Below are 27,939 nucleotides of genomic sequence, written 5' to 3' on the forward strand. Positions count from 1 at the left end.
AGTATTCCCCCAAAAACCCAGCCCTGTACAGACCCCATGGGATTTGGGGCTCAGCAGACCCCTGCTGGCTGCACCCGAAGCGCTCTCTCGCGCGCTGGGCTCCGGGGATGGACGGGTAACTGGGAATAACCAAAATTTATGCTGCAGGAGGGGCCCTCCTGGCCCCTTCTGGCATTACAAGCAGCAAACAAGGCACTACAGGCGCGTAACGACTCGCAGGAACAGGGACACAAGGCAGAAAGCCCACACTGCGGGAGCCTGCACAGGATCAGGCGGCCCCTTCCAGCTGTGGGAAGGGGTGGGGGAGCCGTAACGCACGGCCGGGGGCAGTAAAAAAAAAAAAAAAGTCCTAAAAACACTCCTGACACTTCCATGGGGAACGCATGACTTCAGCCCCAGGCTACGAGTCATCGGATTCAGCAGAATTGTTTCCGGCTAAGGCGAGAATTATCAGAAACAAACATCTGGAGAAGCCCAGAGGGACAAGTCTTTGGGGTTTGGGCTGGCCGGTTGGTTAGGAGGCCCTATTAGCCAGTAGGGCCCGGTCTGGTCGCTGCAATTTGGGGCATTCCCGCTGCACAGAGCCTCAGACCGCCGATGAGAAGCAGCAGCCCTGACACTGCTCCCCTCCGCCATCCCCCAGGGATGGGAGCGGCGTGAGAAGGCGCTCGTGTGCCTCAGTTCCCTGCACAGAGCCACTCCACAAATTGCAGGGGGATGAAGCTCTGCGACCACGGGGCTTGTGCGAGCCATGAGGCTGCATTTCAGGGACTGTCCGCGAGCAGACACGCTGCTCAAATCACATTCCTCAAACCTGATTAGCCCCAAACGTTCCAAACCCCAAATCCTGTCCCTACAGGAGGCGCATCCCCGTTCAAGCCGGTGCTCGGGGTGCCATTAAATTGCTCTTCGGTAATTAGCTTAAGAGTGGGAGGGGGGAAAAAAGTCAGGCTAATGCTATTATAGAGGCCCTGAGGAATCCAGTTCCCACTAAAGCAAATGTTACAACGCTCCCTAAACCATCCCCTGGCTACTCCCTCGCTGCACTTTCCGAGGAAATTATGGCTCTTCTCAACGAGGGACAGCATCGTCTCGCAATTATTTAAAGAGTTCAGGACTCGAGGTCAGGTTAAAGATTTAGAAACGGCTCAGGAAATCATCTGGGTGGGGAGAGGGATAAAGTTGCGGTGTTGTAAACGTTTCCTGTTGTAATAATGCCTCTGAAGGACCTCTGTACGCTGCAGAAAAATCCCCAGACGCTGATGTTAATGAAACCCTTCCACGCTCTTGACATCTGCCCAGCTTCTCCCCACAAATCCCCGTCTGCTCCCCAAAGAGCCCTCCCCAGGCTCCAGTTAGATCTTGTCAGCCTCGTTTTTATTACTTCTCAACTGTTTAAGCTCTTGACATTTTCTTTGGGGTCAGACACTCCAGACTGCAACGTCTGAAACGGCCCTCGAGAACCCGGAGAGCCCCCAGAAGAACCTCAGCAGCTCCCCCTAGACGCTCCCCCAGTCCCCAGCACCGCGTCTCATGGTGCCAGGGGACATGGGGAGCACCAGATGACTCAGAAAAGCCACCACAAGCTACCAAATGCCAACCCCAGTTACTCAGCAGTTTGTTTGGAGCCTCACTTTACGTCCTAAAAGGCCTCTTTATGAGAAGGAACACCCACCTTAACACTGCTGTGGAGGTGCTGTTCTTGTAATTACAAAAAGCACGGGATTTCAGATTAGACTTTCAAGATGCACCACTGAAAACTGTCGGTGTTTCACTGCTCACACAGATTTAGAGCTCAGAAGCTGTAAGACTCCTGCCTGTTCCCAGACAAGATGCACGATGGCAAAGTCCTGCGGCCGCTACTCAACTGTACCTGGTCATGGGAGGTCCTAATTGTTTTCTCTGCGATGCCCCGTGGACCGAAATTTTCTCCAGATGTATAAAAACAGGATTTGAAAGCCTCAAGAGCCGTAAGATTACTTCCCCCAAGCCCAGAAGGTTTCTATTAAAAATGCCATTACAAAAAAAAAAAAAAGCCAAATCAGATGTATTCAAGATCAAAAACTCTTTCCACTGCAAGTGGCTGTATTTTTCAGCTGAGAAATATATAAACCTTTTTTTTTTTTCCCTGATAAATACCACATGAAAGATTAGCCATTAAAGTCTTCATATTTACAGAAACAACCGAGATTCAGCTTCGACTGCTTCCCTCTAATCATCTACCCACATCAGCCTCCAGTGGGAAAACTGCCAAAAACCTCCAGCATCCAGCCCTGGCGGGGCTGAGTCTCACCTAAAGCTCTAGGATACAACAGCGAGGCTCAGCTCGGTCTACACAGTTCCCCGAATAATAAATTGAAATAAAAGCAAGGGGTACAGTCAACACCCCCTAGTCGTGGTCATCCCTCCTTCAGAAGTTCCTCTGCCGTGTACAGGATCTGTTTAGGATCTGTTCAGCATAAAGGATAGACCTAAAAAGGAATCTACAGAAGTGGGGCATACTGAAAGGAAGCTGTAGAGAAATCTGCTGCTTTATGGGTTTTCTGCAGAGCCCGCACGAAGTTTCTGTCAGTGCTCAAGCACAAACTGCTCCGATTCTTCCGCTCTCCCTGGATCTTGGAGATCAAAATGTGAGTCACGCCTGGCCTGCAGAGAGCCTTATAAAGCATTGTACTCCACACACTTCGATGGGTCTGTTGGGAAGTGCTTCTGGCAAATGGTCATGAGCCTCTTCAGCCCCTGGGAATCAACAAAACAAGGACAATTCTGTAATAAAACTGCCGTTGTCAAACAGTCTACAGTGACTGCTCAGCTTAACGTGAAGAATTAAAAACAAATGGTTGCTGTTCTGGTTTTTATTCGCTTGGTATTCCATTTTTATTAACCTTTCTCCCTGCAAAGTACTAAATATTACAAATATCCTCAACAAGGCTAAATGCCAAATGCTGCGCTTGGGGCACAACACCCAGGGGGAAGAGAGGCTGGAAAGCTGCCCGGCAGGAAAGGACCTGGGGGCGCTGGTCAACAGGAGCAGGGACATGACTGTCCCCTTGTGCACCTCAAATGTTGTGTTCAGGTTTCGGGCCCTCGCTGCAAGAAGGAGGTGGAGCTGCTGGAGTGTGTGCAGAGAGGAGGTGTTGGTCTCTTTTCTCAGGTGACCAGTGATAGGACACAGGGAAGCAGTCTCAAGTTGCACCAGGATAGGTTTAGATTGGAAATTAGGAAGAATTTCTTCACAGAGAGGGTGGTCAAGCATTGGAATGGGCTGCCCAGGGAAGTGGTGCAGTCCCCATCCCTGGAGGTATTCAAGAGAGGTGTGGACATGGTGCTGAGGGACATGGTTTAGTGGTGGGACTCGGTAGGTCAGGTTGATGGTTGGATTTGATGATGCTGAAGGTCTGTTCCTACCTAGCTGATTCGAGGATTTCCAATATTGGAGGAGTTTGTGATTCTATGATTCTATAACCGAAGCAATTGGAAATTTCAACCCTCATGATATGTTTACGTAGTGAGGAATCACAGAAATGCTTTAATCCCTCTTCAGTACCAAGGTGGAAAACAGCATTACCGCAATAAATGATACTTAAAAGAACCCTCAATATTAAAATGAGTTCTAAAAGAGCAAAAAGCCACTCCTGACACCAAAACATGCTGCACAAATACGGAGAAGAACCAGGTTCCTTTAGAAACTGAATGTCTTGCAAGCAGAGGTGTCACCCCTCCCTGTATCGTCACCCACCCTGCCCTGCGCAGTGGAGGCAAGCTTAAGAAGTAATCAAGAAGAAAGGCAGAATGGGGAATTTTCTCTCTAATGCTTTTAAAGCATCGATTGCCAAAAAACCTGACAGAACTCCTGTGGTTTTTTTCTTTCAAGTCATACATAGACGCCTAATAAAAAGAAGGAGAGCTGCTGTGGTAGCAGTGTAATTTTGCAACAACACTAACTCCACAGCAGCAGTCACGTGCCTGTCGTTACATCCTCCATCTGTGAGACAGCTCCTCGCTGTAAAGAAAACGATTAAGCAGAAGATGTTTTCCAGACTCCTGCCTGCACTGAAAAGGCAAAAGCATGTCCCAGCAGCGTACAGACTCGCTGTTTGGGATGTTGATTGCAGGTTCGTTGTGCATCAAGCTAACCTGATCCCGATTTCACTGCTGGGAGCACCGAGAATACTCCACGTGCTCTGTTTGAAGCAGACCAGCTGAGTAAGCCCTTGCATTTAAAACCAACGAGAACATAAATGTTGAAAGCCAACTTTGTATTGGCTCTTTAAGTTGTGTACTTCAGGACTATTGATGAGAACTCACAGTGGGGAGATGAACGTGAGGATTTCCTTCACCAATGGATGCACTTTCAGGACAGAAGGGACAAATCGGGGAATTCATGTATGTTGTATCTTCCAGAGGGTATGTTAAGAGAGATCAAAAAACACTACAGAGTTGAGATCTTACTGCTAGAAGAGTGGTAAATGGACACAGAGAGTTAATTATTCACCAAAATTAGAGAAGAACCATTAGAACCATGCTGAGGTCCACAACAACCTTCTTTCACAGTCCAAATCTCTTTTTTTTAACATAACCTAACAAAAAACTATGTAGTCTATACAAGCTACTTCATCCATTAGATAACTCCCAGCAAGTATTAAACTAAGCAGAGCCTGTCTCTGAAGATGTGTAACCTGCACATCAGTTTTTACCTTGCAAAAGAATTGATCAAATTTGATTTGTTGGCTCTGTAAATGTCTGAAGCTCCTCCTGACTTCACAAGGGTATTTCCTCGGATTGTCATATTAAAAACTGTAGCTGAAGACAAATCAAAAGGTTATACTTGTAGCCTCAAAAAGAGAGTGGAGATAGAAGGGGAAGTTGTATTTTGCAAGCAATCAACTAGCAGGCATCTGCAGAAGTTGCAGTGGGAGTCCCTCTGCCGCAGCAGGAAGGTGTTTGTGTAAACCTCTCCTGTCAGTGGCTCCGAGCTCTGTGATGCTGCTCCTAGGCTACAGAGTTAAGCCAGAAAGACTTTAGATTGTTGAGACTGTAACTGGCAAAAGGCAAATACATTTACCAGTTTGAGGAGAGATGACCCACTGCACTGAAAGGCCAGAGAAAAAACAGCACTACGATTAATGCCACAACTAACAGAACCTCCTTACATGAGTATGAATAGGAAGAGAAGGAATTAAACCTGGAATTCTGAGCCCACACCATTAAAGAGAGGTGTTTGTGAAATGAAAGCAATTATCTAGTTGCAGCAATAGTCAGGAGGGCTGTATTTCATGGTTAAAGACAGCACAACAGGAGCATCAAACTCCTTAAAACCTTAAGTTAAGCAGTGAGGGAACGGAGGAGAATAAAGCATGTGGTCACAGTTACTTTGGTGTTAATGCAGGATTACAAGCATTAGACATGAAAGCATTAAGCGTTAAGACATTCATTCCTCGGCCAGCACGAAAGATGATGCAGGTCCAGGGTGAATTACCTATTAAATAGATGTCACACTGCCTGTTCTGGGATGTTTTTACCCCATCACTTTTAACTGTGAACCTCTCAGGGATCCCGTAACTTCAAAATCAAATTTGTTGGCTTTCCAAAGCTACCGTTACCTGAATATATTTCCTCTGAGTTTCATCGTTGAGAACGTGGGCTACGTGCTTGGAGAAAATCTTTTCCCGACCCGTTCGAGCGTGGATGCCGACCATGGTTACCCCGATAGGCCAGGGAGCGTTCCCGATCGCCATCTGAAGGTAGGCGTCGTTTGCCTGAAGAAACACAGCGCACACACACTTAGCAAAAACAGAAAGGGCATCAGAAGGGTTTTTTGCGTGGCTTTGCATTGCTGTAAACACATTCCTGCCTCTCTGAATCAGGTTTCATTGCATGGTATTAAGCAATTTTTACACGACACCTTCCTAACATGATTCACTTGAACTCTCAGGTAAGCAAGGACTATAGACTTTACCTAATAGGTGATAAAAGAAGGCACTGAATGCTATTTATTAATATTTACTTACTAACATCTAAAGATTCCTGGGATTATTTTCAACTCAGCCTGTTCAGGTTCCTGTTTCTGCTGCAATCACCTTACCACCTCTCCTATTTTGGTTACAGACTAAAGCAGCAGCTATCAGGCAGAATGGTTAGCTTGCAAAGAGGCTGAGAACCAGTTCTCTAAAAAATTGGGTCAAACAAGCACATTTGTAACCCTGTTTATGAACGGCCCAGCAGCACTGAATGACTCTGCAGTCTCCCCATGAAGATAGCAGCCCCCATTTCTTAACATAAAGCTGAGGCAGGCACCAGCCCTGGGGAAGAAAGAGAATAAAGCGTAAGGGAAGATAAGCAGAAAGAAAGGGAGAAAAGCACAAAAAGAAAAGGGTGAAAGGCACAGAGCATGGACAAAAAAGCAGCATGGCATCTGAGAACCAGGAAGCGAGGGGGACAGACACACACACAGCTTCAGCAGGACATTCCTCCACTATTAGCAAAGAGCTGTAAGGCTCACTGATAAGGAGTTCATTTATCATCTCCCAGAGACTACACGGTAAGAAGTTGCAAGCATGACCAGTGCGTGCAGTTTCTTTACATTTGGCACTGTTCAGAGGCACAGCCTTAGTCAAACACCTGCTTGCTGACTGCTGTACGGCTTTGTAATGAAACATGGTACGTGAGCGTGCAATTAAGGATTCTTCCAGGACTGTCACAACGAGGTTAATTAAGGTTGAGTGGGCAACTTGCGTTCTGCCATTTGCCTGCCATCACAGGTTGATTTCAAAAGTTAAATCTTTGCAGCGTGTCACCTAACAAAACCGTAAGAAATCGGGGCTGACAGCATTTGCCAGGCTGCACAAAGCAAAAAAATAAGAACTAAAATACACAATAACAGGAGGCAGACAGAGATGAGAAATAACTCTCTGAGGAAACAAAACAGAAAAGAATACGAGGATCTTTAGAAGCACGAGGCTCATCAGGCTCATTAAAGAAAAACACTTCCAAATATGTACTCAGTCTCCCCCTAAATCAGAGTCTGTGAAGTTTACATACAGCCAGGCACCTGTGGGACAGAGGAGCACAGGTGATGAACCTAGGAGATAAACTGCATTCCTGCACACTCGCTGCTTTACTGGGGAGGCATCAGAAAGGCAATTTCAGCAACTTTGGCATAATGATGACAGCCAACGGAAAAAAAAAATGCCCCAAAACAAAACCCCACTATCACACATCCCACACTTCTGGTTCTACTTTAAAACGATTTGGATTAAACTTGCCTTAGGCCATCTCAATTTTTTTTTCAATAACAAAGCAGGTTTGCTTGCTTACTAGACAAATTTCCCCAAGTCCTCACAAGTCTACTAAGAAATACGAGATAACCAAAGGTAAAACAAAGCTAAATTTCCTCTGGATGCTTAAGCAAACTCTATCAGTAGCTGAGTTCCTCTTCTGAAGGCCCGATGCTCCCTCTAAATTTGTGTGAAGTACTTTTGCCTCCTCCCTAAAAGCAGACTTTGTCCAGAAATGTTTCATTAGTTTGCCTCAATCTTACCAGAACAGCTAATGTGAGTATGGCCAAAGAAAGGGACAGTGTCTCAGATTCAATACCTCAATTCACCTCAATTAATTGCTAATTAATTAATCAACATCCCATTACCGTGAATTCAATGCCTTCATTTAACCTTACTGTATCAGATTTGCAGCTCAGTATTCCTCTGCAATTTAATATAACCTGAGAAGAACTGTGTTTGTGCCTGCAAGCTCTGCAGTTTCACCATCAAAAGACCTTCTGACAGACCGTGGATCAAACACTATCTGCAGCCTAACCTTTAAGAGCCATTTTTCATTTTATTTGAACATGCGCTGTGTGTATTTCCAGCTATGTATCTTCAAGATGCAAAAAGGGAGATGCTGAAGTACAAATCCAATCTATTAAGACCAGCCAGCCTAAACACGCGGGGGGAGTACAAACATACCTTCACGTATTCCCTCTGCAACATGAATTTAATAATATCTGTTATTGATTCTTTGATGTCTGCAGGAAGCGTCTGCAGGAGAAGGAAAAAAAAAACACACAAGAGCTTTACTTTCAAATATTCAACTGAGGAAGATCATCCTACTCAGCATTTAGACAAAGTTTAGCACCCCAGCTTGAGGACTTTAATGAAGGAAAACATCTTCCTTGTTTAGCTGGTGGATCTGAAGCACAAGAGGTTAAGTGGTTCTATATAGTAGCTAGTGGCAAATTGCAAAAACACAATCCCAGTTCTTTGGGATTGAACATGTGGTACATAAAGGAACACCTGGAAGAGCAGTGGGTAGGCAGAAGAATTCACTGGTCAAGATAAGAAGGGCAGAACTGGGGGTCATGGGCTCCAGCCACAAAAACCCTGACCAACGCACTCCTCCTCTCATCTTCAGCTGAAGGAACAGGAACCTCAGGAAAAGGCACTAAATACTGTGAGCTTTGAAAGCAGCAGCTAAATAAGTCTTAGAGGATGGTGACACTGACAAGTGACTCACCCTTTTCCGAAGCTTCCTGAAGAGAGGCCTCAGGTAGGACTCTGTTTGCTTTTGGGTGGCACTGTTCAGCTTCCCCTGGACTCCTCGCTTCACGTAGTCCTCTCTGGCGTTCAGCTCCTTGGCCCAGACACCGAGAAGAAACTGCACAAGGAGCAAATTTGTGTCACAGTGCCATCTAGTGACCACCTCACCAAAGCAGATGGGAACCGTGGTTTAAGGCAACACAGCAAAATGAGTATTTTGGGGAGAAAAATGAATTAAAGAGGCAAAAATCCTCTTTCAGAGGGATGGGCACGGAGGAATGGGTTCTCAACTTGTGAGAAGAAGCCTGAAGAATGGTAAAGAATGCAGTAAAAATTCAACACACTACAACAAACTTGCCAAATGTACCTTCTGTCCACCCAGAAAACCATTTTTGAGCTTTCTTTGTCTTCCTGCCCAGCCTGAACTTTACCAAAATGCCAACTTATCCTATTTACACAAATAAAAGCTTCAACTCTTGCTGTGGCTGCTGATAATCACATTAGTTACACAAAGAGCAAATGACTCAGATGAGAGACAATACAGGCTTCTTGACAGGAAACAAGGAAACAATTTCATACAACCCACTTGAACCTGCTTCCTCAGCAAAGCCAGCAGACTTGCCACTAAGTTCTTTTATTTCACAAAGCAGCACCAGGTGACATTTCATTTTAATTTGCACTGCTCCTGGGGAAGGCAGGTGGGGACTCCCTGTGAGTTTTTAACATGGCACATAGAAGCAATTCCATCCAACTGCCCCAATCATCATGCGGAAATCAAAACCAGATTTATTTTGTCTGGGAAAGTAGAACCAGATTTTGCTCTCCCAGCAGCTCTTTCCCAGGTCTCACAGAAGTCTCTACTGTGACTAACCAAGGCAGTGGAAAGCGAAGTATTAAATAATAATAAAAAAAAAAAAAAAAGCACAATGAAAACTTCTCTCTCCAAGCAGCTAGAACCTCACCAAATAAATGTATCTGCATAATAGTGAAAGGTATCTCACAGCTACAGAATAATTAGTCTATTCGAGTGGCTTACCTTCAAGAATTTTGTTATGATGTCCATGTCATAGTGATCATCACCCCGTCCTAAGGACTCTCCCAAAGCCTAGAACAGGAAACAAAAAGGCAATGATTTCCACGCTGTCTAGGTATTTTCCACCACCATAGCAGAGCGTGATTCACCGCAGCGTGAACTGTAAAATATCCCGTCAGTAAACCCAAACACTAGCTAGGAAATGGAATGATACAGCTATGTAACTTACTGCTCAGTAATCTAATAAAAATTTAAGTCAAATATTATCTGATCTTCCTAATAGCTAATCTAAATCAACCCTCTTTTCACTTAAAAGCATTACTCCTCATCCCATCACTATGCTCCCTGAAAAGAGTCCCCCCATTATTCCTGTAGCCCCCTTTAGGTTCTGGAAGGCCACTATAAAGTCTCCCCACAGCCTTCTTTTTTTCTAGGTTAAATAATCCCAGCTTTCTCAGCCTTTCATCATAAATCAGGTGCTCCAGCCCTCTGACCATCATCATGGCCTTTCATCCAGTCCCACTCTAACAGGTCCATGCCCTTCTTATGCTGGTGCCCCGGAGCTGAACACAGTAATTATTTTTTATAATTCTTTAATAATATTATTTTATGATTCATTTTAATATTTTTAATAATTCTTAATTCTTTGCTGTTTTTTTTTCCCCTTAAGTTATTTCACTTCTCCGATTTACCGGGGCTTTCTACCATTCTACCATTTCATGTAATTGTAACTATGAAATTGAGGGAATAAATCCAAAAATAAAATAAATTAAAAAAATAAAAATAAAAATAAAAATAAAAATAAAAATAAAAATAAAAATAAAAATAAACAACACACTATCATGTCATCCCAATACTCCATCTTCCTGTTAAAACCTTGGAAATGTTAATACTAATGTTGATTTCTAGAAATATTTTCCAGTAGATACACCTGGATAATTTATTTCCATCGCCCTCACGTTTCCAAAGTGAGTTTATTTTTAAAATTTCCTAGATTTGGAACTACCTTCAGCGTAACCCTCTATGCTCAAGAGAATGCAGTGAAAGCAGTGCGCTATTCAGACTGCAGTGTTTTCAAACTTTGTAAAAAATAAAATAATAATAAAGACTGCTTTCATGGCTCAAACCATGAGGTGATGTACTATGACATCAAAAAGGGAATATTTTGAGAACTAACAGATTGCTAAAAGCAGTCCCATTACAACTGGTATCCCTTCTGGTACTACAGGTATTTTACCCCAGAATTCCTGGTAGGTACCCTAAGAAAAAGGTCGAAGCTATCTCCTAATAACGTATTCATTTCAGCTTTTGGTTATAAATCAGATTATTTCTAAACACGTATTTGGAGGGATATTAAGAAGATTAACTTCTGCAAAGAGTTTGAAGATTAAGGGTAAAAGTCTTTAGCTCAAGTTAATGTGCTTTTCCAAATGCCACCCGGAAATACCAGGTGCTGAGTGCATTTCATGGCACTCGTTCTGCACTCACGTACACAAATACTTCAGTATTCTTTCAAAGCACAGTAGTCATTTGCACTGAAGTTCCCGGGGCACATCTTCACTGCACTTGTATTTTCTTTAACTGCCTGCTTCTAATTTTCACTTCGTTGTCCTGACCGCCTTTATATCAAACATTCTTTTTGTGCATCTGTTTTTCAGAGTCCATCTTTCTTGTACAAGGAAAATTCATCTGCTCTAAGCTCATCATCATCTCAAATACCCATTGGAAAAGCTGTAGAATTTGTGATCAGGTAATACTTTTTTATTTAATTCTTTAATTCTAAAACTCTACAGGAGAATCCTAACTGCACCACTTGCCTTGCAGAAAGCTCTGCCCCTTTTTTGATGAGGTGTTGTAAACAATGATCCCTTGAGTTTTCACATGTCTACTGTAAGCCCTAGGGTGCAATTCAAGGCTTAGCAACCTTAATTTCCTAACAGAGCATATTTAAGGACTTTTTAGAATGCTTAAATTCAACGTTGAAAACAATCTTGAAGCTTTCTCACCACATTATAACAATAAATACATGTACATCTGAACTCCCTAAATTAAATTCTATCCATCACATACCTCCAGTTCCTCAATAGTAGTATTCTCTTCATGGACTTTCAAGTCATTCTGCGAGTCGTCATCTCCTGCTTCTTGGCCGCCTACAATTTCATTCAGATACTGCTGGTCGATCTTATCCAAGGCAGCCTTCAGGTCATTTCTCAGACCCTGGAAAAGATAAGAAATAATTAGTTTATTTTAAAAAATAATAAAAACAACACAACAAGCAAATTAAAAACCGTTCAGAACAGTCACAGCGAGCATACAACTCCTGTAAAAATATACACACAGGTTTAATTTTGTTGTCTGAATATTAACTGAGTTCAACAAATGCTTCTGGATTGCTTCAGTACCTAACAAAAAACATGTGCATAAAATGTTCACACCTAGAAGCAAGACTTTTTAACCATAGCTTCACGATATGAGCCCAGAGGACTGTATCAACTTCTAGGGCTTCCTTCAAGACATTTTCTCCTAGCAAGGCAATGAGCCACCCCAAAACAAACAGAACAAAAAGCATAACCACCATCAGCTCTACAAGTCTTCACATTCACCCTGAAAAAGCTGAAAACAATGCAAGTAGCACTACCTGAGTGCTGGCACATGAAACAGTTAGGTAGCTTCCCCTTACTACCAATGATTTAAGCAGAATGTTTTATACAGATGGTTTAAAATCCTCTTCTCCAACACATCTCTACTTATGACCTTTCTACTTCCTAATACTCCTACTACTGCCATCAAGAATTTTATCATAGATAACAATGGTGGGAGAGAAGCTTTTGTCAGGAAAATTATGTTTTAAAACTTTCAGATCTGTTTAGCCTTTTTTAAAGGGCTTGAACAGGTAAAAGTTGTCCTTTTCTAGGCAGCCCCAGCAACAATTTTTTCAAACTGTTTAGTTTATCCCAAATTATGGAAGAAAATCCATAGCTTCACACTCTCAGCTGCCTTGCAAATCTGGTCGATAATAAATGCAACACAAACTCCAGTCACATCTCTTCACTTACCTGATCGATTCCTAAGCCAAAAGGAACAAATCAGTAAACTCTGATATATATATTAGTCATTTCTGAAGCCAAACGACACTTTAAGTGGAAGGAGGAGAAAACAAAGCTTCCTTAACAAGTTATAGCTCTGGAATCGAGGGATTTGCAAATTTACTAACATACCAGGAACACAGGAGTGTTTTCTTTCTTACCTGAACAAACAGGCTAGTGTGAACAGTAAGTGACTGTCTTCTCTACTGCTTATAAAGGTCTCAGGTTTTACTGCCACCTGGAGGCCCCTTTGTCATCTGAAAAGGCCTAGAAGGTTTCTAGGGTGGAACTGGCTAGCATAAGGCGTTTTACTTGTGCACAGAACTATCAGAGCACTCCTCAGTGGTTATCCCACCATTAATAAGTAAGTAAGAGTTACCTTGTTCACTTCAGGTGCAAGAATTTCTATCTTCCTCAGCCGCTGAAACGCATCATAATCTGTTTCTCCAAACAGTCTCACCGGCTCGCCTCTCTCTCGTAACCTCCTGATAACCTGGAAAGAATCAAAGCATCCCCTTATGCAAACCCATAAAGGAAGCAAAATAAAATCCTGAAGGCTAGATTTATTTGCTTTGCTTAAAATAACAAGCTGTGCTGGACTGGAGAGGAAATGGCGATATTTTAAGCAGTATAAAAATGTTCCAGACACTTTACAATCTACATTTAGAATTCCCACGGTATTTCAGTGAAAGGTCACTCCAAATATTACCAATCTAAATTTTGCATAAAACCCCAAGCCGTTTCCTATAATCTAACTTCTTCCTGCTATGACTTGTTTAAACAAATACACAAAAATCATCGCGCTGGCAGGGCATAAATACTGTTTCCAAGATCACAAAGGAAGCTGATGATTGTCTCCTGCACTCTCACTTGTCAGGGGCAATAAAATATGCCCCAACAAGGCTGCACGCTGTCCCAGCACAGTGAAAATTCTCTCCCTTAAGCATTTGGCAAATATTAAGTCCCACAATCTAATATGATTTAAGGATAACTGAGGTATAACAGCCTCCCTCAGCTGGTTTGCAAAGTTATGGGCAAAGCCAAGAACTGAACTTCATTCTCCCAAATCTTTAGCACATGCATTGCTTGATGAATTTGTTTAGCCTTTACACACATTATTCATTCGGTGTACCAAGCAATAGGCTTAGCGATGCACCAAGAAATATTCTGGTGACCAAACTACACCAGCAGAGTGGCTGGACAATTGCAACCAAATTCATGGAGACATTCATTCATTCACTCAGTTCTCCAAGTGTCTCGCCTACACTAGCAAATATTTAACTTGCAAAAACATCAGAACTAGGGGGTGGATCACACCTTGATCAAAGCAGGCCAAAATCTCAAGCCAAATCTCAAATGAAACATGAAACCAATAGCCCACACAAAAAGTTCTTGTGAAATTAAGGGGAAAAACTGACATCTTGGATGATCTCAGCTGTGAATTCTGGTATTTCCCAGATGATTTATTCTGTATTTAATATTATTTCTAAACTTCCTGCTTCTCTTCTACTTTGGGGTATAGATCTGTTTTATGAATTCACATTCCCATAGGTAGTCTTATCCTTAGAAAGGAAAAAGGGCACACCATTTGCTCTAGCTTTGGGATTTCTTCTAGAAATCAAGATAAATTTCCTACAATTTGATCTGAAACAAGGTTTAGAAACTATAGGCTTAAAACAGAAGTTGGGGAAAAAAATACTTTGAAAAATGCAGCTTTTGATTGTGGATTTTACCTCCTGTCTGGAGAGAGTCATTGGTAATTTTTCTTCTGCCAGTTCAAGTTCCAGCACTGGATTTGTTGAAGTCAGTGGCTTCTCCTCCTCTTCCTGTTGCTGCACCTACATTTAACAGACAGTTACTAATAAGCAGATGGAAATAAACCTACATACAGATAACAATGTAAAAGTACAGGAACTCTGCGACATAGATTGTAATACAACTACGAGCTTCTAGTTTCAGTTTTTATTGACTGTAATTGAATTTCACAGAACAATAAAAGCTTTTAAAAGTATCTGTATTTAACAAAGCCTTCTGCAGGTTGCAGGAAGCAACCTGCAACCGGAAAGGACAACTGCTTCAGTCTGTCAATCACGTGTCAGCATGAGTGCCAAAAATAGCAAACCCACCCTCTGCCTGTTGGTTCCTGCCCCTGCCTTATCCCCACACGAAGGCATTCGCTCTGCTGTGCGATGGCCCAGATGGGAGGAACAACTCAAACAGAAAATAATCTGGCAAACAAACAGAAAGGTACTCCTCTCAGCCCACTGAACCTCATCCAGCTCACCAGGCAGTAGCACAAACACAAGCCTGGGCACACAGGCAGAAATGAAAACCCAAGAAAGAGCAGACAGAGAACGGGGCTGCTACTTCCAGTCAGCCTGAAATGTTTGGTACCTGTTCAGCTGGGCTTCGAGAGGTGCTTGTTTAAGGAAATCTTCCTAGCAAGCTTGCCAAATGAGCACAGCTTCTTGTGGGTTTAAAAAAAGATACCTACACCTCCTCATAAAGATAGCATCTCATTAACGACTTCTTTTCATCTAAAAGAAGGTCCCCGAATCAAACAGAGCTTTCCTTCTTCATTACTCAATGTTTTAATAATGCAAAAAGATCCCCCTTTGATCAAAGTAACTCGGAGACAGCAGCCATGTAACTACAGTTCCCTCTGTAAGCTCAAGTTTGACACTGCTGATAGCACGAGCAGATTGCTGTCAGTAATATTCCTATAATAGGAAACATTTCCAGTGCTCATTCATAACTTGCTTTCTCTGAGACTTATTAAAATTTATTTCCTTTCTGTCCTTGATAATAGGGAATAATCCCACTTAATCCCACACCATTCTTTGTGCCAGGACAGCACGTTGTCATTTCCAGTGTGTGTACTCAGGCTGAGCAGTCTGATGACTGTACCAGACAGATTATTTTTAAAGTAGCTTTTATATTCTCCCAAGGCAGAGCAGCTCCATGGCCATGCAGGGATCCACCCCGATGGCTCCAGATCCAAGGTTCAGCCCCAAATCTCTACTCAGTGCTACACTACCCGACACAGAAATCAGTCCTACAGTCACAGGTGTTCAGAGCGAGCAAGGGAAGGACAATCAAATCAACGCTTCACACAGAAAGGGAGGGGGAAAAATAAACTTCCATCAGTGCAGGAGAGGGGGAGTGGACAGGGGACAGAAAATACAGAGCTGTATAACTATATAAAGAAATACACTCCCGTGGCAGAAGGATAGGTACAAACTTTAACTTACAAACATTCCTGAAATCATAAAGAGACAGCAGCATTGGGGAAAAAGATTTGGTCCGTTCTGTCAGATGGACTTCAAGTTACGAGTGGTATTTTTACCACAGTTATTTTGGTTTCAGCGCTTTCTTTTTCAAGCAAATCAGATGAATTTAACTTATTAAATCTCAGCAAAGCAGAAAAGCACCTCGATTGGAAAAGAAATCAGTCCATATTCTACATCTTATTAATGCAGTAAAGAGCAAATGCAGAAATCTGGGAGGCTCGGAAGAGTTACTAAACAAAGCAACTTATTTTAAAACCATTTTGAGGGTTACATTTCAAGTCAAAACCCATCTCGTAGCAGCACAGAGATCCCATTTAACCGTTGTGCATGATTCTGAAGAATTCAGGCTAATGTTCACAAAGCACCATGCCATCACTTCCACTCAGAAAAGCGGCTGCATTCACAGACCACTTCCCCATGACTATATGCTGCACGTTCCAGAAGTCGTTTTGGCGCGGGTGTTCAAATAAGTCTACAAACGGATCAAGGTTTCAGAATAAGTCACCGACTGCGACACGTCCAATTGAGAACAACGTTCCTGTCCGTGCCCAGGAACAGTAAACAAGATGGTGAGCCTCTGTCTTTCTAAGGAGAATGCAGACCCCCTCGCATCCACATACAATAATCAGGCAGGCAGGCAGACGCACACAAAATAAAACTGCATTCTTTCCATCACAGGAGAACTATTTCCCTGACACCCTTACGAGGAAAAGCCTTCCAGATCACTCATTTGTTTCCAAGTGCACCCTACGTTACCAATTGTTTGCTCTTGTTTTGCCAGCCAGAAAACAAACGCGGTGTCGCGCTCTTTCAGTGCTGGATGGCTGATGGCCAAAGGAACAAATCCGTACAGTAGGAAGGGTTGGCAGGTTTTTTAATAGGCACCCACACTATACTGATTTCTTTTGGACGTTTTGACAAGATTTTGAAAGTGAGCTGAATGGACAGTGGATCCATTCTTTTCGACAGGGGGAGGTGGCTATATCAGATCCAGTGTTCATCATGCCTAAAAGCACAGTTTAAAAAGAAAGGAGACAAGCTTTGATCCCAAGCCACTTCATGCTTTCCACAAAAAATAAAAGAAAGAAAAGGAAAAGCCAAACCATAACACAAACTTAAGTAGCTGTACGTCATGCATATCTTTTCCTGCATTGAAAATGGGTTCGTAAACTCATACCTCTCCAGGTGGCTTCTCATTTACAGGCTAATGTATAACATTAACAGATTGAACAAAGAACAACAATTATCATTAACAACATTTATACTGTTGAGAATAAAATGTAGACTTCAAAGCAAAACACACAAATTCCTGAAAGAGTAAGTACAATACCTTGTAGCCGCATCTCTGGAAATAGGCTTCCTCTTCTTTTTTAGCTAACTCACTGCGTTTGAAATATTTCTTATTTCCCTAAAAGAGAGGAAAGCCGTTAACATTTTACAGTTTCAGAAACCTGTGGGAAAACAGCTCGAACCTCCTTACTTGATGCGGTGAATTCAGCTACCTCCTTTCACAGAGCTGGCTGCAGTGCCATGTAAAAAGCACAAATTGGGAGCACCTCTGAAAATCAGCAATACAGAGTGACTTCACGGCACAGTTATAAGCAGGCCTGAAAAGTCCAATGAGGTCACCAGCACTTGAGAAAAAAAAAACTTTGTCACAAGAGATCACGGTCCCAGGTAGCATAAAGCTCCACTTCAGATGTGCACAACAAGGCTCAGACTGTACAGTACAGGAAAGATGTTTAAAAAACACGTTAAAAATGTGACTTCACACTAAATAAACCGAATGGGAGTACTCATCTTTGTGCAATGCATTCTGTATACTAGATCGGTGCATCTGTGAAGAAATGTGTCTGATGAGACCATCCAGACTCTGGCTGGTAACTGCAGTTTTAGGGACATGGTTTAGGGGGTGATAGTGGTAGTAAGGGGGCGGTTGGACCAGATGAGCAACCACTGCTATCAAACTGACAAATGTGAACTGAGGTCACCAGAAAGCCTCCCAGTGTCACCAAAAAAAATGGTTTGGGTTGGAAGGGACCCCAAAGCCCCCCCAGTGCCACCCCCTGCCATGGGCAGGGACACCTCCCAGCAGCCCAGGCTGCCCAAAGCCCCATCCAGCCTGGCCTTGGGCACTGCCAGGGATGGGGCAGCCACAGCTCCTCTGGGCAGCCTGGGACAGGGCCTCACCGCCCTCAGAGGGAAAATTTTCCCCCTAATGTGTGTTTAACAAGTACACTTCTGCTGCAGACCAAACGATGGTTTTAACCCCAAAACATGACAATAAACTTTGGCTCAAACATGAAGTACTTCTCCTTTCTCTGTACCTTGCCTGACCCACAACAGCCGCCAACCGCAGCTCTTCACCCCCTAACACCCAAATCCTAACACTCAGCCGTTCCCAAAAGCACTCTGCTTCCCTTAACCTCCCTTTAGTGCTGCGTTCAGCTTTGGGCCCCTCACTACAAGGACATCGAGGCCCTGGAGCGTGTCCAGAGCAGGGCTCCCTTTCCCTAACCCCCAGCCAAAACACCTCAGGCAGAGGAACGCGGCGGGGCCCTGACCCCAAGGCCGCTGTCCCCAAGGCCGCTGTCCCCAAGGACCCCCCCGGTGTCCCCAAGCCCCCCCAGCCTCACCCCCACCAGCTCCTTGTCCTCCAGCTGCTGCCGCTTGCGGCTGATCTCCCGCTTCAGGATGTCCATGGCGGCCTTCCTCCACCTCCTCCTCCTCCTCCTCTTCCTCCTCCGCCGGAGGTGGCGAAGCAAAACAACGCCGTCACTTCTGGGGCTCGGCCTCGGGCCGCCGAGCTCCTCACAGCGACCCCTGGCGCCTTGGGGGTGTCGGGGGAGACCTCAAAATGGGGGCCCGGGGGCTTCAAAGGGGTTCCGGGGGTCCCTGGCTGACAAAGGAGGGCGGCCGACAGCGCGGGGAGCCCGCAGGTTCCCCCGTTGTGCTCAAAGGCTGAAGAGAGGTCAAGGCTGAGTCACGGAATAAAAGCATTAATGTTGGAGAAAAACTCCAAAATCACCTTTTCCAACCATCCCCCTACCACCATTATCGCCCACTAAACCATGTCCCCAAGCACCACGTCCAACTGTCCTTAAACACCCCCAGGAATGGTGACGCCACCACCTCCCTGGTTTCAGTGCCTGACCGCCCTCTCTGAGGAGAAATTTCTCCTCATTTCCAACCTGGGAAGTGAAACCTACTGGAAATGAACCAGTGAAAGTGAAACCCGCAGCCGCTGTTAGCTTGTCACGGGGCATGCAGCTTCTGTGACACACACGGAGATAGCGAGAAGGGAGCTGGACCCTGAAATTTGTCCTGTTCCCCTTCCTGACCTGCTTTTACCCTGTGGCTAGGGAGGTCAGAAAGGTCCTGAGCAGGCCTCAGAGACTGGATAAGAAAAGCCAAATGTGGAATTAAATTCATCATATAAGGGGAAATCATAAAATCGTACTATGGTTCAGGTTGGAAGGGACCTTAAAGATCATCTAACTCCAACCCCTCTGCCATGGGCAGGGATGTCTCCCACTAGATCAGGACCTCATCTAACCTGGTCTTGAACACCTCAGGGATGGGGCATCCACAGCCTCTCTGGGCAACCTTCTCCAGTGCCTCACCACCCTCTGAGTGAAGAATTTACCCAGGTTTAAACCCTGGGGCACAGGGCAGCTCCTGCTCTGCCAGCCTTTTTCCACCTTTCAGTCCTCCCAGATTCTTTCACTTTCTCCGTCGTGAACTCCTTTGCCCTGGTAGCTGTTTTGGAGGGCTGCCACTGTAACCAGCTTTCCACCTGGTTTAGATAACCTGAGCACTAAGGCTCCTTCTTAGAGAAAATTAAGACTACAATAAGGCCCATCAATGTAAGGGTGTTTTTAACCCCAGGCTGGAGGGTTATGGGTTAGAAATCAAGCCCTGTTTTACCTCAGGCTTGAATGCAATCACTGTGCAATGAGGAAGCAGGAACAGTCCTCCTACGCTTTTTCATAGCTCTCTTAAAGGAAATTATTTCACAAGCGACGGGTGGAAGGATCTGAGCAGGTTTCAGGAGAGAGGCCCATGGGGATGTGCTCACACTGGGGCAGGGCAGAAATGGGGAAGCTGTAGAAATGCTCTGTGGTGGGCTTTATGGCAAACTGCTCCGGACACTGATGTCTGAGTGCCAGCTGCCCCCTTCAATTAGCTGCAGCACGGATATAACCTTAGACCTTGCTTCATTTCCTGCCTCATTCTCTTGCTCCAGTTTGACATCATATCTCAATTAGAGACAGTACGAAATGAAAGAGGAAAGCCAAGTTACACACAGTATTCCCAATAATGCAATTACATTGAGCTGATACCTATTCCAGAGACTTCCCTGGTTTATAAAAATCAAAACAAACTAGCAAGGTAGCAGGAGGGGTTATAACAGACAAGGAAAGCAGATGAACAATTTATGCTAGTAAGCAGATTTGGCTAGGTTTGAAATTAACACTGTACCTCTAAAAGGTATCTAAAAGTTCGCTAAAGATGACACAAGCTTCCAGTCTTAGCTTCCAGTCTTGATTTGGTGCCCTTCTTCCTACTCCTGGTTCTGTGCTCACTTGCCTCCAAATCCCATTGCCATTTAATGAAAATGCTCTCTGTGATCGAGACAGTTGTCCTAGGGAACATAAGCGGCTATCTACAAAATAAAACTTCTCCCAAATGTTGCCTTATATATGTAAATATCTATGCATGTTGGCTCTGTTTCTGTGTATCTCTCTGAAGAGTGAAAGGAAAAATATGTATTTGGTGTCATCCATATCCTCAAGATTTCTTTTCCTGAAGAGATTACAAACTATTTTGCTGTATACAAGTAGTATTTCCTTCTTTTTCTTTCACTAGTAACTCATGAGGAAATCCAATCCAGCTTGCTCTCTGGTTTCTGGAAGGGCAAATCTGTTTGACTCCTCTTTGCCTTGGGCTCAGGGCAACATTTTCTGCAGGACATAAATTACTGAGACAGTTGGGTCAAGTCTTGGCTGGAGCCTGCTCAAAGCTCTTCCATTCCTCCTAATGCATTCCCAAGGGTATATCTGCGCTCACAATCCATTATGGTCCCTTCCTGCTTCATTACCAACCTCTGGTCCTTTGACTGCCTCCATTTAGACATGGTACTTTGGTGTAGGATGGATACCTGGAGCCTCCATCCCGGGACAAACTCATGGCATGCATGACAATTCACTCTATGAGCTCTGTTCCTTGGACAACGTGGCATGGACACGTTGTTCTTCCACGCGATGGGAGGGTTTCTCCAAGTCTCCACACGCACCATCGCTCCCAGGACATGTGATTATGGAAACTGCTATGGACGTAGCCGTGTGTTATGAAAGCACACAATTCCTCCACTGTGCTGGTCCCTCATTCATGCAGCAAGCCTTTCGGTGACATCAGCGTGTAAGATATTTTTAGCATGTAAAATGGGTGCGTTTCCAAGCTGTATTGCAAACTCTATCTTTCTCATTTATCATATATGGCATTACTCTACTCATTAAAATCAATTAGGTCACTGCTATAAATCCTTAGCTTGACTATTTATTTTCTACTGCCTGTGTTTTGTTTCTCAGGGCAAATGTGGCTGGTTTAGTACCATGATGCCTGTGTATTTCTATCTCACATGTGATTAATAAATGCTGTATTTGCTGTCAGGCTGTAGCCAGGCCGTTAAGCTCTCCCCAAACCACTTGCAGAGTCTTGAGAGCTCGCTGCCGCTGAGCTTGGGTCTGGAAGCAATAGCATTACCAGTGTTTTTCCTATATCCAGGTTTCCGCAGACCTCTGGAACAACCCCACAGAGTTAACCACAAGCCTGCTTTGAAGTAATTCACTTCACAACATTCCATATTAAATCAAGACTGACAAGGGAAATCTAGAAGCTGCTCAAAACCTTGGAACATTCATAAGAGCCTTGTAAGTAATAGAAGTACAAGCTTAAAACATACAGAAGGTGTTTCATTCCAATTTCTTGATGATTAACTGATTGCTCAGCTTTATTTGCTGCAAGCCAACTGTCAGCTTGCAGAGAGATTATTGAAGGCAGCTCAGAAATACATCATTTCACTCAAACAACCCAGATGTCATCTGTTTGCCAAAGTGGTGAAGCTGATCAGAATGACTTTGGTTGTACTCAGTTTATACTCAGTATATATTCAGTTTATATTCAGCTGTTTTCAGGTTGTATTCAGTTATTTATGGCTATCCAGTTTCACTTTTCAATCTGATATTAATACAGAGGAAAACCACAGCTCAGCCATTGTATGCTTTCATTTGTACACAGGAGGTAAACCCGATACCTTATTGCTGACTGAGACTGCAAAAGAATTCATTTCAAGTAACGGAGGGCACAGATCACTCTTGGAAACCTTTTTCAAATAGGTGTGTGGTTCCTTTTATTCTTCTTCAAAATACAGTGGCAAAAGATGATATCTGATAAAAGTGGTTTTATGCCATGGCTAAATAGGCCCACTTCTGGCAAAGGGAGCTCCATGTCCAGGCTCACTCCTTTCTTCATTTATTAAGGCAGCCATGAACTTTTAGGAGGGGATTAACCCATCTAGTTCCCCATTCTCTGCCCCCACATTCACCTGGTTTGTTTAGAGGCATCTCCAGCTTGTCACATCCACAGGTCACCTCCACATATGGGACAGTTTGTTCTACACAGCCTTGGTAGCACCTTTGCTACGGTTTGCAAATGGCACATCCCTAAAATTCTTGCACTGGGGACATGCCCCTGCCCTCCATAGAGTGAATTTAAGCCACCTATACTGGGCTTGCTTTTTGTACTTTCCTTTCAGAAACCTGTAGCCAGTGGGACACAATCTCCAGGTGGTCACAGATGGAGAAACACTCAGCAAGAGGGAATAGGAAAGAAGACAAGGTGGGTAGCACTCCTCCATGCCACCTGCAAGCACAAGGAAAGTTCATGGCTGATGCAATGGCAGAAAATAGTCCCCAACATTTCTAGCAAACAGAACTCTTCAAAACATCCATGAAGGATCCAAGAAGCAGGTTAATTTGTTTTGTTTTGCTTTTTTAAACAATCTCTTGAGTAGCTCTTGTGGCAATTCAGCCCCCATAATTCCTGTCTGCCTGGACAGCCCCATGTCATGCCCCACTAAAATGCTTAGGAAGGTGGTGACTCCATATGGGCGTTACTGGTTAGTAGGGCTAGTGTGGCTCTCAGAAACACGCTTGAAATAACTGTTTGAATGACAACTAACCTCTGGTCTTGATAAGGGAATAGGTAGGTGAGTTGTTCAGGTTGTCTAAAGGACACATGAGTCAATTCTCATCCCAGCATTTTTAGTTTCTGTGAAACTGAGTTGTGCTAGAAAGTAATTATTGCTTCTAAAAAGCCTTATGTTTAGGAACAGCTAATTAGTGCCAAACTGGCTGGTAGGGGAGATATCCGAGGATAATTTTGTTGTTCAGGAAACAATTTATGGCATCATGTCATCAGAGCCCGTAAGGAATCCATGGCTTGGATGTCAGTAGGAAGACTGTGCTCTTTTGACAGCAGTGCAAACACAGACGCTGACTGCTTGTGACAGCTAAACAATTCAGAGCACCTTGCAGGAAAATGATCGTGCAATTTATTGTTGATATTTCTGTAGACGGTTCTTATTTCCATCACTTTGTCAGTACGGGGCAAACCACATTAAATACAGGACGTGTACTCTCAGCATCAGTCTGCACAACTGATACCCAAACTCTTTCCAGGAAAGATGCAGTAAGAGCAGTAATACCTGCAGCCGCAGGCTGCTCTGTCAAATTCCATGCCCTGAGCTTCAGATCCACGCAATTGTCTCTCTCCTGAAACTTCCCTGAAGGAAGGTCTGTACATCACAATCCTCACTTTTTGAGACATCTTAGCTGTATTCAAATTATAGATGGATAAACACAATGGAGGCCTTCAAATGCCAAACAGCTCTTGCTGAATGGTAGAAAAGCTCATAAAAACATCTATTTTTCTTCTATTTTTACGTGTATGGAAGATAAATGGTTGAGCGTATTGTATCTCTAAGTTTGAATTCATTAGTTTCTATCCAACCCAGGCAAGAAATCTCTGAAAGTTGTTACTAAATGATCAGACGTCTCTGTTGTCAGTTTGATCCCTGCAGGATTTGTCCATCTCAGACAAAATGCCCATTCAGGTGTACTGGCTGCCTCAGCAGAGAGGTCAAGGACTGAAAGGGTGATGAAGTCTTCAATATCTACACATCTCTAAAGATAAATCCAGGGGGAGCCACATTAATGAAAATGCTGCTGCATATATCTTCCTGCTGAATAAAAGCACCATTTTCAGATGTTGTCAGTCTCCAGTCTGACACAGATATTAAATTCACATAATCTGTCTTTAAAAAGTGTGCAGCAAGTAGATTTTGAACCACGTTGTATCTTGCAATAAAATTTGATAATTTTTTTTTTGGAACTGAAAGGCAGGCAGGTAGTTACGAACATGTCTTCACCTATTTCCCCTGCCTGAAATGTAAGTGCTGTTTGAAAACCTTTAGGGAAACCGAACATCTTCATAGGAGCTGCAGCAACTTTTCGTGCATGTATTTTAGCTTACATCAGTGTTCTCGGCTACAAGGATTATAATTGAGTGGGGAGACTCTCCTTGGGAGCGGGGATTGAAGGCGTTGAGGCAGCAGCCCTGTGAGTTGACAGGGATGCTAATAGAGCCGCGGCGGAAGTTTAGAGAGCAGATCAGAGCAGCTGGGTGGGCTGATAGAGGGGATCAGGGCAGCCCAGAGGAGCAGTAAGAGGATCCAAATAAGTGGATTAGTAGCATACCAAAGCACACATTACTTTTAGTTTTCAAAGTCCCATTGATTCTAGCGCAAGTGCTTTTACTAATGTGTGGCAGGAGAAACGGAGGGGGATCAAGGCAGGATCAAGACGCAGAGAGCAGCTCCCTGTGGCAAGCTGGAAACAGCAAGAAGACTGGGCTGGGGGGGCACAGCATAATGTCCCCACACCAGGACTCAAAGGAGGATGGTTGTTGTCTGGGCTCCTTCATCCCGCAGCCTCAAGGAGCTGTCTAATGTCGCTAAACGCTATTGTTCCTGCAGCTGATTCTGCATTCATTTGGTGTCTGTAGCTCCAGTGATTGACTCTCCATGGCTGCGCTCCTGTCTCTGCCTTCAGCTGCTGTGGCTGGAGCAAACAGCCACAGAAATGCAGGTGTGATTAGCGGCACAGCCTTCTTTGAACTCTTCCTAGCAGGGGACTCGCTGGGCTGACGGACTCTGAGCTGAGCTGGCCACAATTTGTGCCTGGAGCATTCATCAGCAATAGGACCACTCAGCCTAGCTGTGCTTGGCTTCCCATGATTAACGCTGATCCCTGAACTCCCCCAAGCTTCACCGTGCCCTTTCCTTGAGTGCCAGCCTGGGTTTACACTTCATCTCTTAGACAGAGGTGGTAGCGATGCAGAGACACATCCAGACTTTGCTAAGATTTCTAAAGACTATCACTCTTTATAGAGCACAAAAAAATTCTGAGTTTCAGGCAAAATAATGAGCCCTGCTCACATTGCCCTCAGTTACCTCGAAGCATCTTGGGTTTTGAGTCAGAAGCAGGGCAAGATTTGTGCAGCTTGTGATTTTTCCATGTTGTGGAGAAGCACAGAATAGGCATGGATATGGGCCGATTTCACTTTAGCTTTCATGAAAGGGTTTTTGAAACCTTTTCCTCTTTATCCTCCAACCAAATCCGTTGCTTGGACACCTCGGTCTTCCCACTCCTCCCAGAGTTCAAGTTTGAAAAGTGGCTTATCCCAGGGAAGAGTTGCTATCTTAATATCCATTTATCCCACGAGAATTCAATCAGAATGGATAACCATCAACATTTGACCCTTCTACTGCCCTGCCTTGCCATTTCCATCCAAGGTGCACATAAAATGACAGAAGGAAGGAAAAGTCCAGCGTTATGGTCAAAATTGATTTTGTAGTCTGAAACAGAAGTGTACAGAGGGCTTGTAACACCCACACAAAGAGCACTTTGTACATAGCTTGAGTTATATTCTTTATTGTTGAACCAGTTCTGGAATGTTTTAGTTTCCCTGAGCTGGCAAATGGATAAAAACATCGTTGCGTCCCGTAGCTTTTTCTTTAAAATTTATGTGAGGAAGATTAACAAACAGCAGAAGAGACAAGAAGTTATTTCAAAACAGCATCCCAAAGGGGAAAAAAAAAAAAAAAAAAGAGAGAGAGAGAGAGAGAGAGAGAGAGTAAGGATTGAGACATACTAAGATGTCTAGTGCTGCAACTGAAATGTTACAGGGAAAGCTTACAGGGGTTCAGAAAACATGTTGAACTGCACTTCCACGCTTCAGACTTGGACATCCAGAACCCTACCTCTGTGAAGACCCAGTCCTCAGATACACCAACGTGAAAGCCCCCCAAAAGCGAAGGTTTGTAGTAAGACAGAGCAACATCAGTGACTTACTGTCAAACTGGAAGATGAGAAAAGGTACTGCCTATGTTTTTTGTATGACCACAGAAACACCACTGGAAACCTGCAAAGGAAAAACGCTATCAGAGTTTATAAAATCTTCAATGACATTCAATAAATATAACTAACTGAAATAGCTAACGTATTAACCTGCCACCTATGCAACTCCTGATCTCTACTTTACCTCTTCACCCTTCTCCTGCTTTCTAATATTGCACTGAACTTCCTCAGGCTCCAAAAGGAGTCGCAATCATGGCAATATTAATACAACAGGAGCCTCTTCCTACCTCTCTTGGCCTTACGTGTGTTCTTTGATGACAGATTTAAAGCCTCAAATCAATCCATCCAGTTTTTACAACGTTTTTCAGTGTAATTTTCCCACCTGAAAAACTGAAGGATCTCTTAGATGACCTGTGAAATTCTCCTAAGCTCTAGGATTCTTCAGTCATTTTGCTCCTATTCAAGCCTACTTTGTGAATAATAATCAAAACCTGGTGATTAACTGGACACACCTGTTCTGGGGATGAGGCTGGAAACAAAGGAATGGTCTGCAACATCCTGGCATGAAGAGCGTTGCTGCTATTCATACCGAAATATTGCAAGGGTAATTATATTTAATTGATTAGCTAGTGTTCTACACATGAAATAAAACCATCATTTTACAAACCAGAAAATTGTCTGAAAAACTATTATCAGTTAGGTTGGGGAGGGGATATTCTGAAAGTTACTTACAGCAGGATAAAATGGTAGCTAGGAAATAGCCAGGGATGATCATACTGACTTGGAAAATGTTGCAAGATAAAGCCTTTATTTAGTTAGCCAATTTCATGGCATTTTGAAAAACACATTACTCAATTACTGATTTGATTGAGGAAATACTTTGCGACCATTCAGGAATATATGAAACAATGCTCTGAATTCTCCATGTTTTCACCAGAAAAACAAACAAACAAAAACTACAGTTTCTTAATATGTAATGATAATAATCCAATACTGAGACATTAACTGAAATAAAAGATGAAATTAAAAGCTGGCTGCCTGTTGGAGCCAGTGCACTTCATCATAAGTCACTTGGCTACCACAGAGATGTAGCCAGCTGTTGGAGTGACACAAGGCAGCAAGGAATAAGGATGACTTTCATCCCTGGGTTTCTCCAGCTGGAATAATGTGATGGTGTCCCATGAAAAATGAGCAGATGGTCTGAGTCCAGTTGTAGGATACCAGCCCCAAAACACCCCCTGAAAGAATCTTGCGACTTACTGTATACGTGGACTACAGGAGCCTCTGAGTTCAAGTAGTTTTCTCTATGTGATGGCTGAGAAACATGAGCAGTACAGGACGGAAAGATTGTTTTGCAGTTATTGGATCCTCCTACACATTCTGTGGATAACTAGAAGACTTTGACTTAAAGTCACCTTGTCCTAGTTTCTAATTCACTTTTAAGCACATGAGATTGCAGGATCGGGGCCTAGGTATCCAAACTGGCTAATACTTTCATAAATGAAAAGCACAAGA

At 43.6% G+C, this 27,939-nt stretch overlaps 1 protein-coding gene across 3 annotated transcripts; it reads right to left on the bottom strand.

The window, feature by feature from the left end:
- Positions 1-2,050: 2,050 nt before the first annotated feature.
- Positions 2,051-27,782, bottom strand: PRPF18 (pre-mRNA processing factor 18). Of its 3 annotated transcripts, none has more exons than XM_084517405.1 (11): positions 27,685-27,782; positions 26,419-26,488; positions 17,274-17,351; positions 14,387-14,491; positions 13,033-13,146; positions 11,638-11,784; positions 9,571-9,639; positions 8,512-8,652; positions 7,965-8,036; positions 5,604-5,759; positions 2,051-2,739 (listed from the first exon to the last, which is right to left on the bottom strand). In XM_084517405.1, exons 4-11 carry the CDS (start codon positions 14,405-14,407, stop codon positions 2,659-2,661), a joined length of 801 nt encoding a protein of 266 aa, XP_084373531.1. In that variant the 5' UTR covers positions 14,408-14,491; positions 17,274-17,351; positions 26,419-26,488; positions 27,685-27,782; the 3' UTR covers positions 2,051-2,658. The 3 variants fall into 3 exon arrangements, with proteins under 3 accessions (XP_084373531.1, XP_084373529.1, XP_084373530.1); XM_084517403.1 differs by lacking the exons at positions 26,419-26,488; positions 27,685-27,782 and adding exons at positions 17,121-17,147; positions 18,580-18,792; XM_084517404.1 differs by lacking the exons at positions 26,419-26,488; positions 27,685-27,782 and adding an exon at positions 18,580-18,817.
- Between the last annotated feature and the right edge of the window lie 157 nt (positions 27,783-27,939).

The sequence above is a fragment of the Aythya ferina genome (genome assembly GCF_964211825.1).
Source record: "Aythya ferina genome assembly, chromosome: 1".
Classification (NCBI taxonomy): Eukaryota; Metazoa; Chordata; class Aves; order Anseriformes; family Anatidae; genus Aythya; species Aythya ferina.

Bases quoted from the DNA above. Each gene is read 5' to 3' on its own strand.
- PRPF18 (XM_084517403.1), bottom strand. From the start codon at position 18,645: ATGGACATCCTGAAGCGGGAGATCAGCCGCAAGCGGCAGCAGCTGGAG. The intron at 9,640-11,637 runs GTATGTGATGGA...TTCCTGTTCTAG, and splicing joins CTACTATTGAGGAACTGGAG to GCTTTGGGAGAGTCCTTAGG. The intron at 8,653-9,570 runs GTAAGCCACTCG...CTCCTTGTGCAG, and splicing joins TCATAACAAAATTCTTGAAG to TTTCTTCTCGGTGTCTGGGC.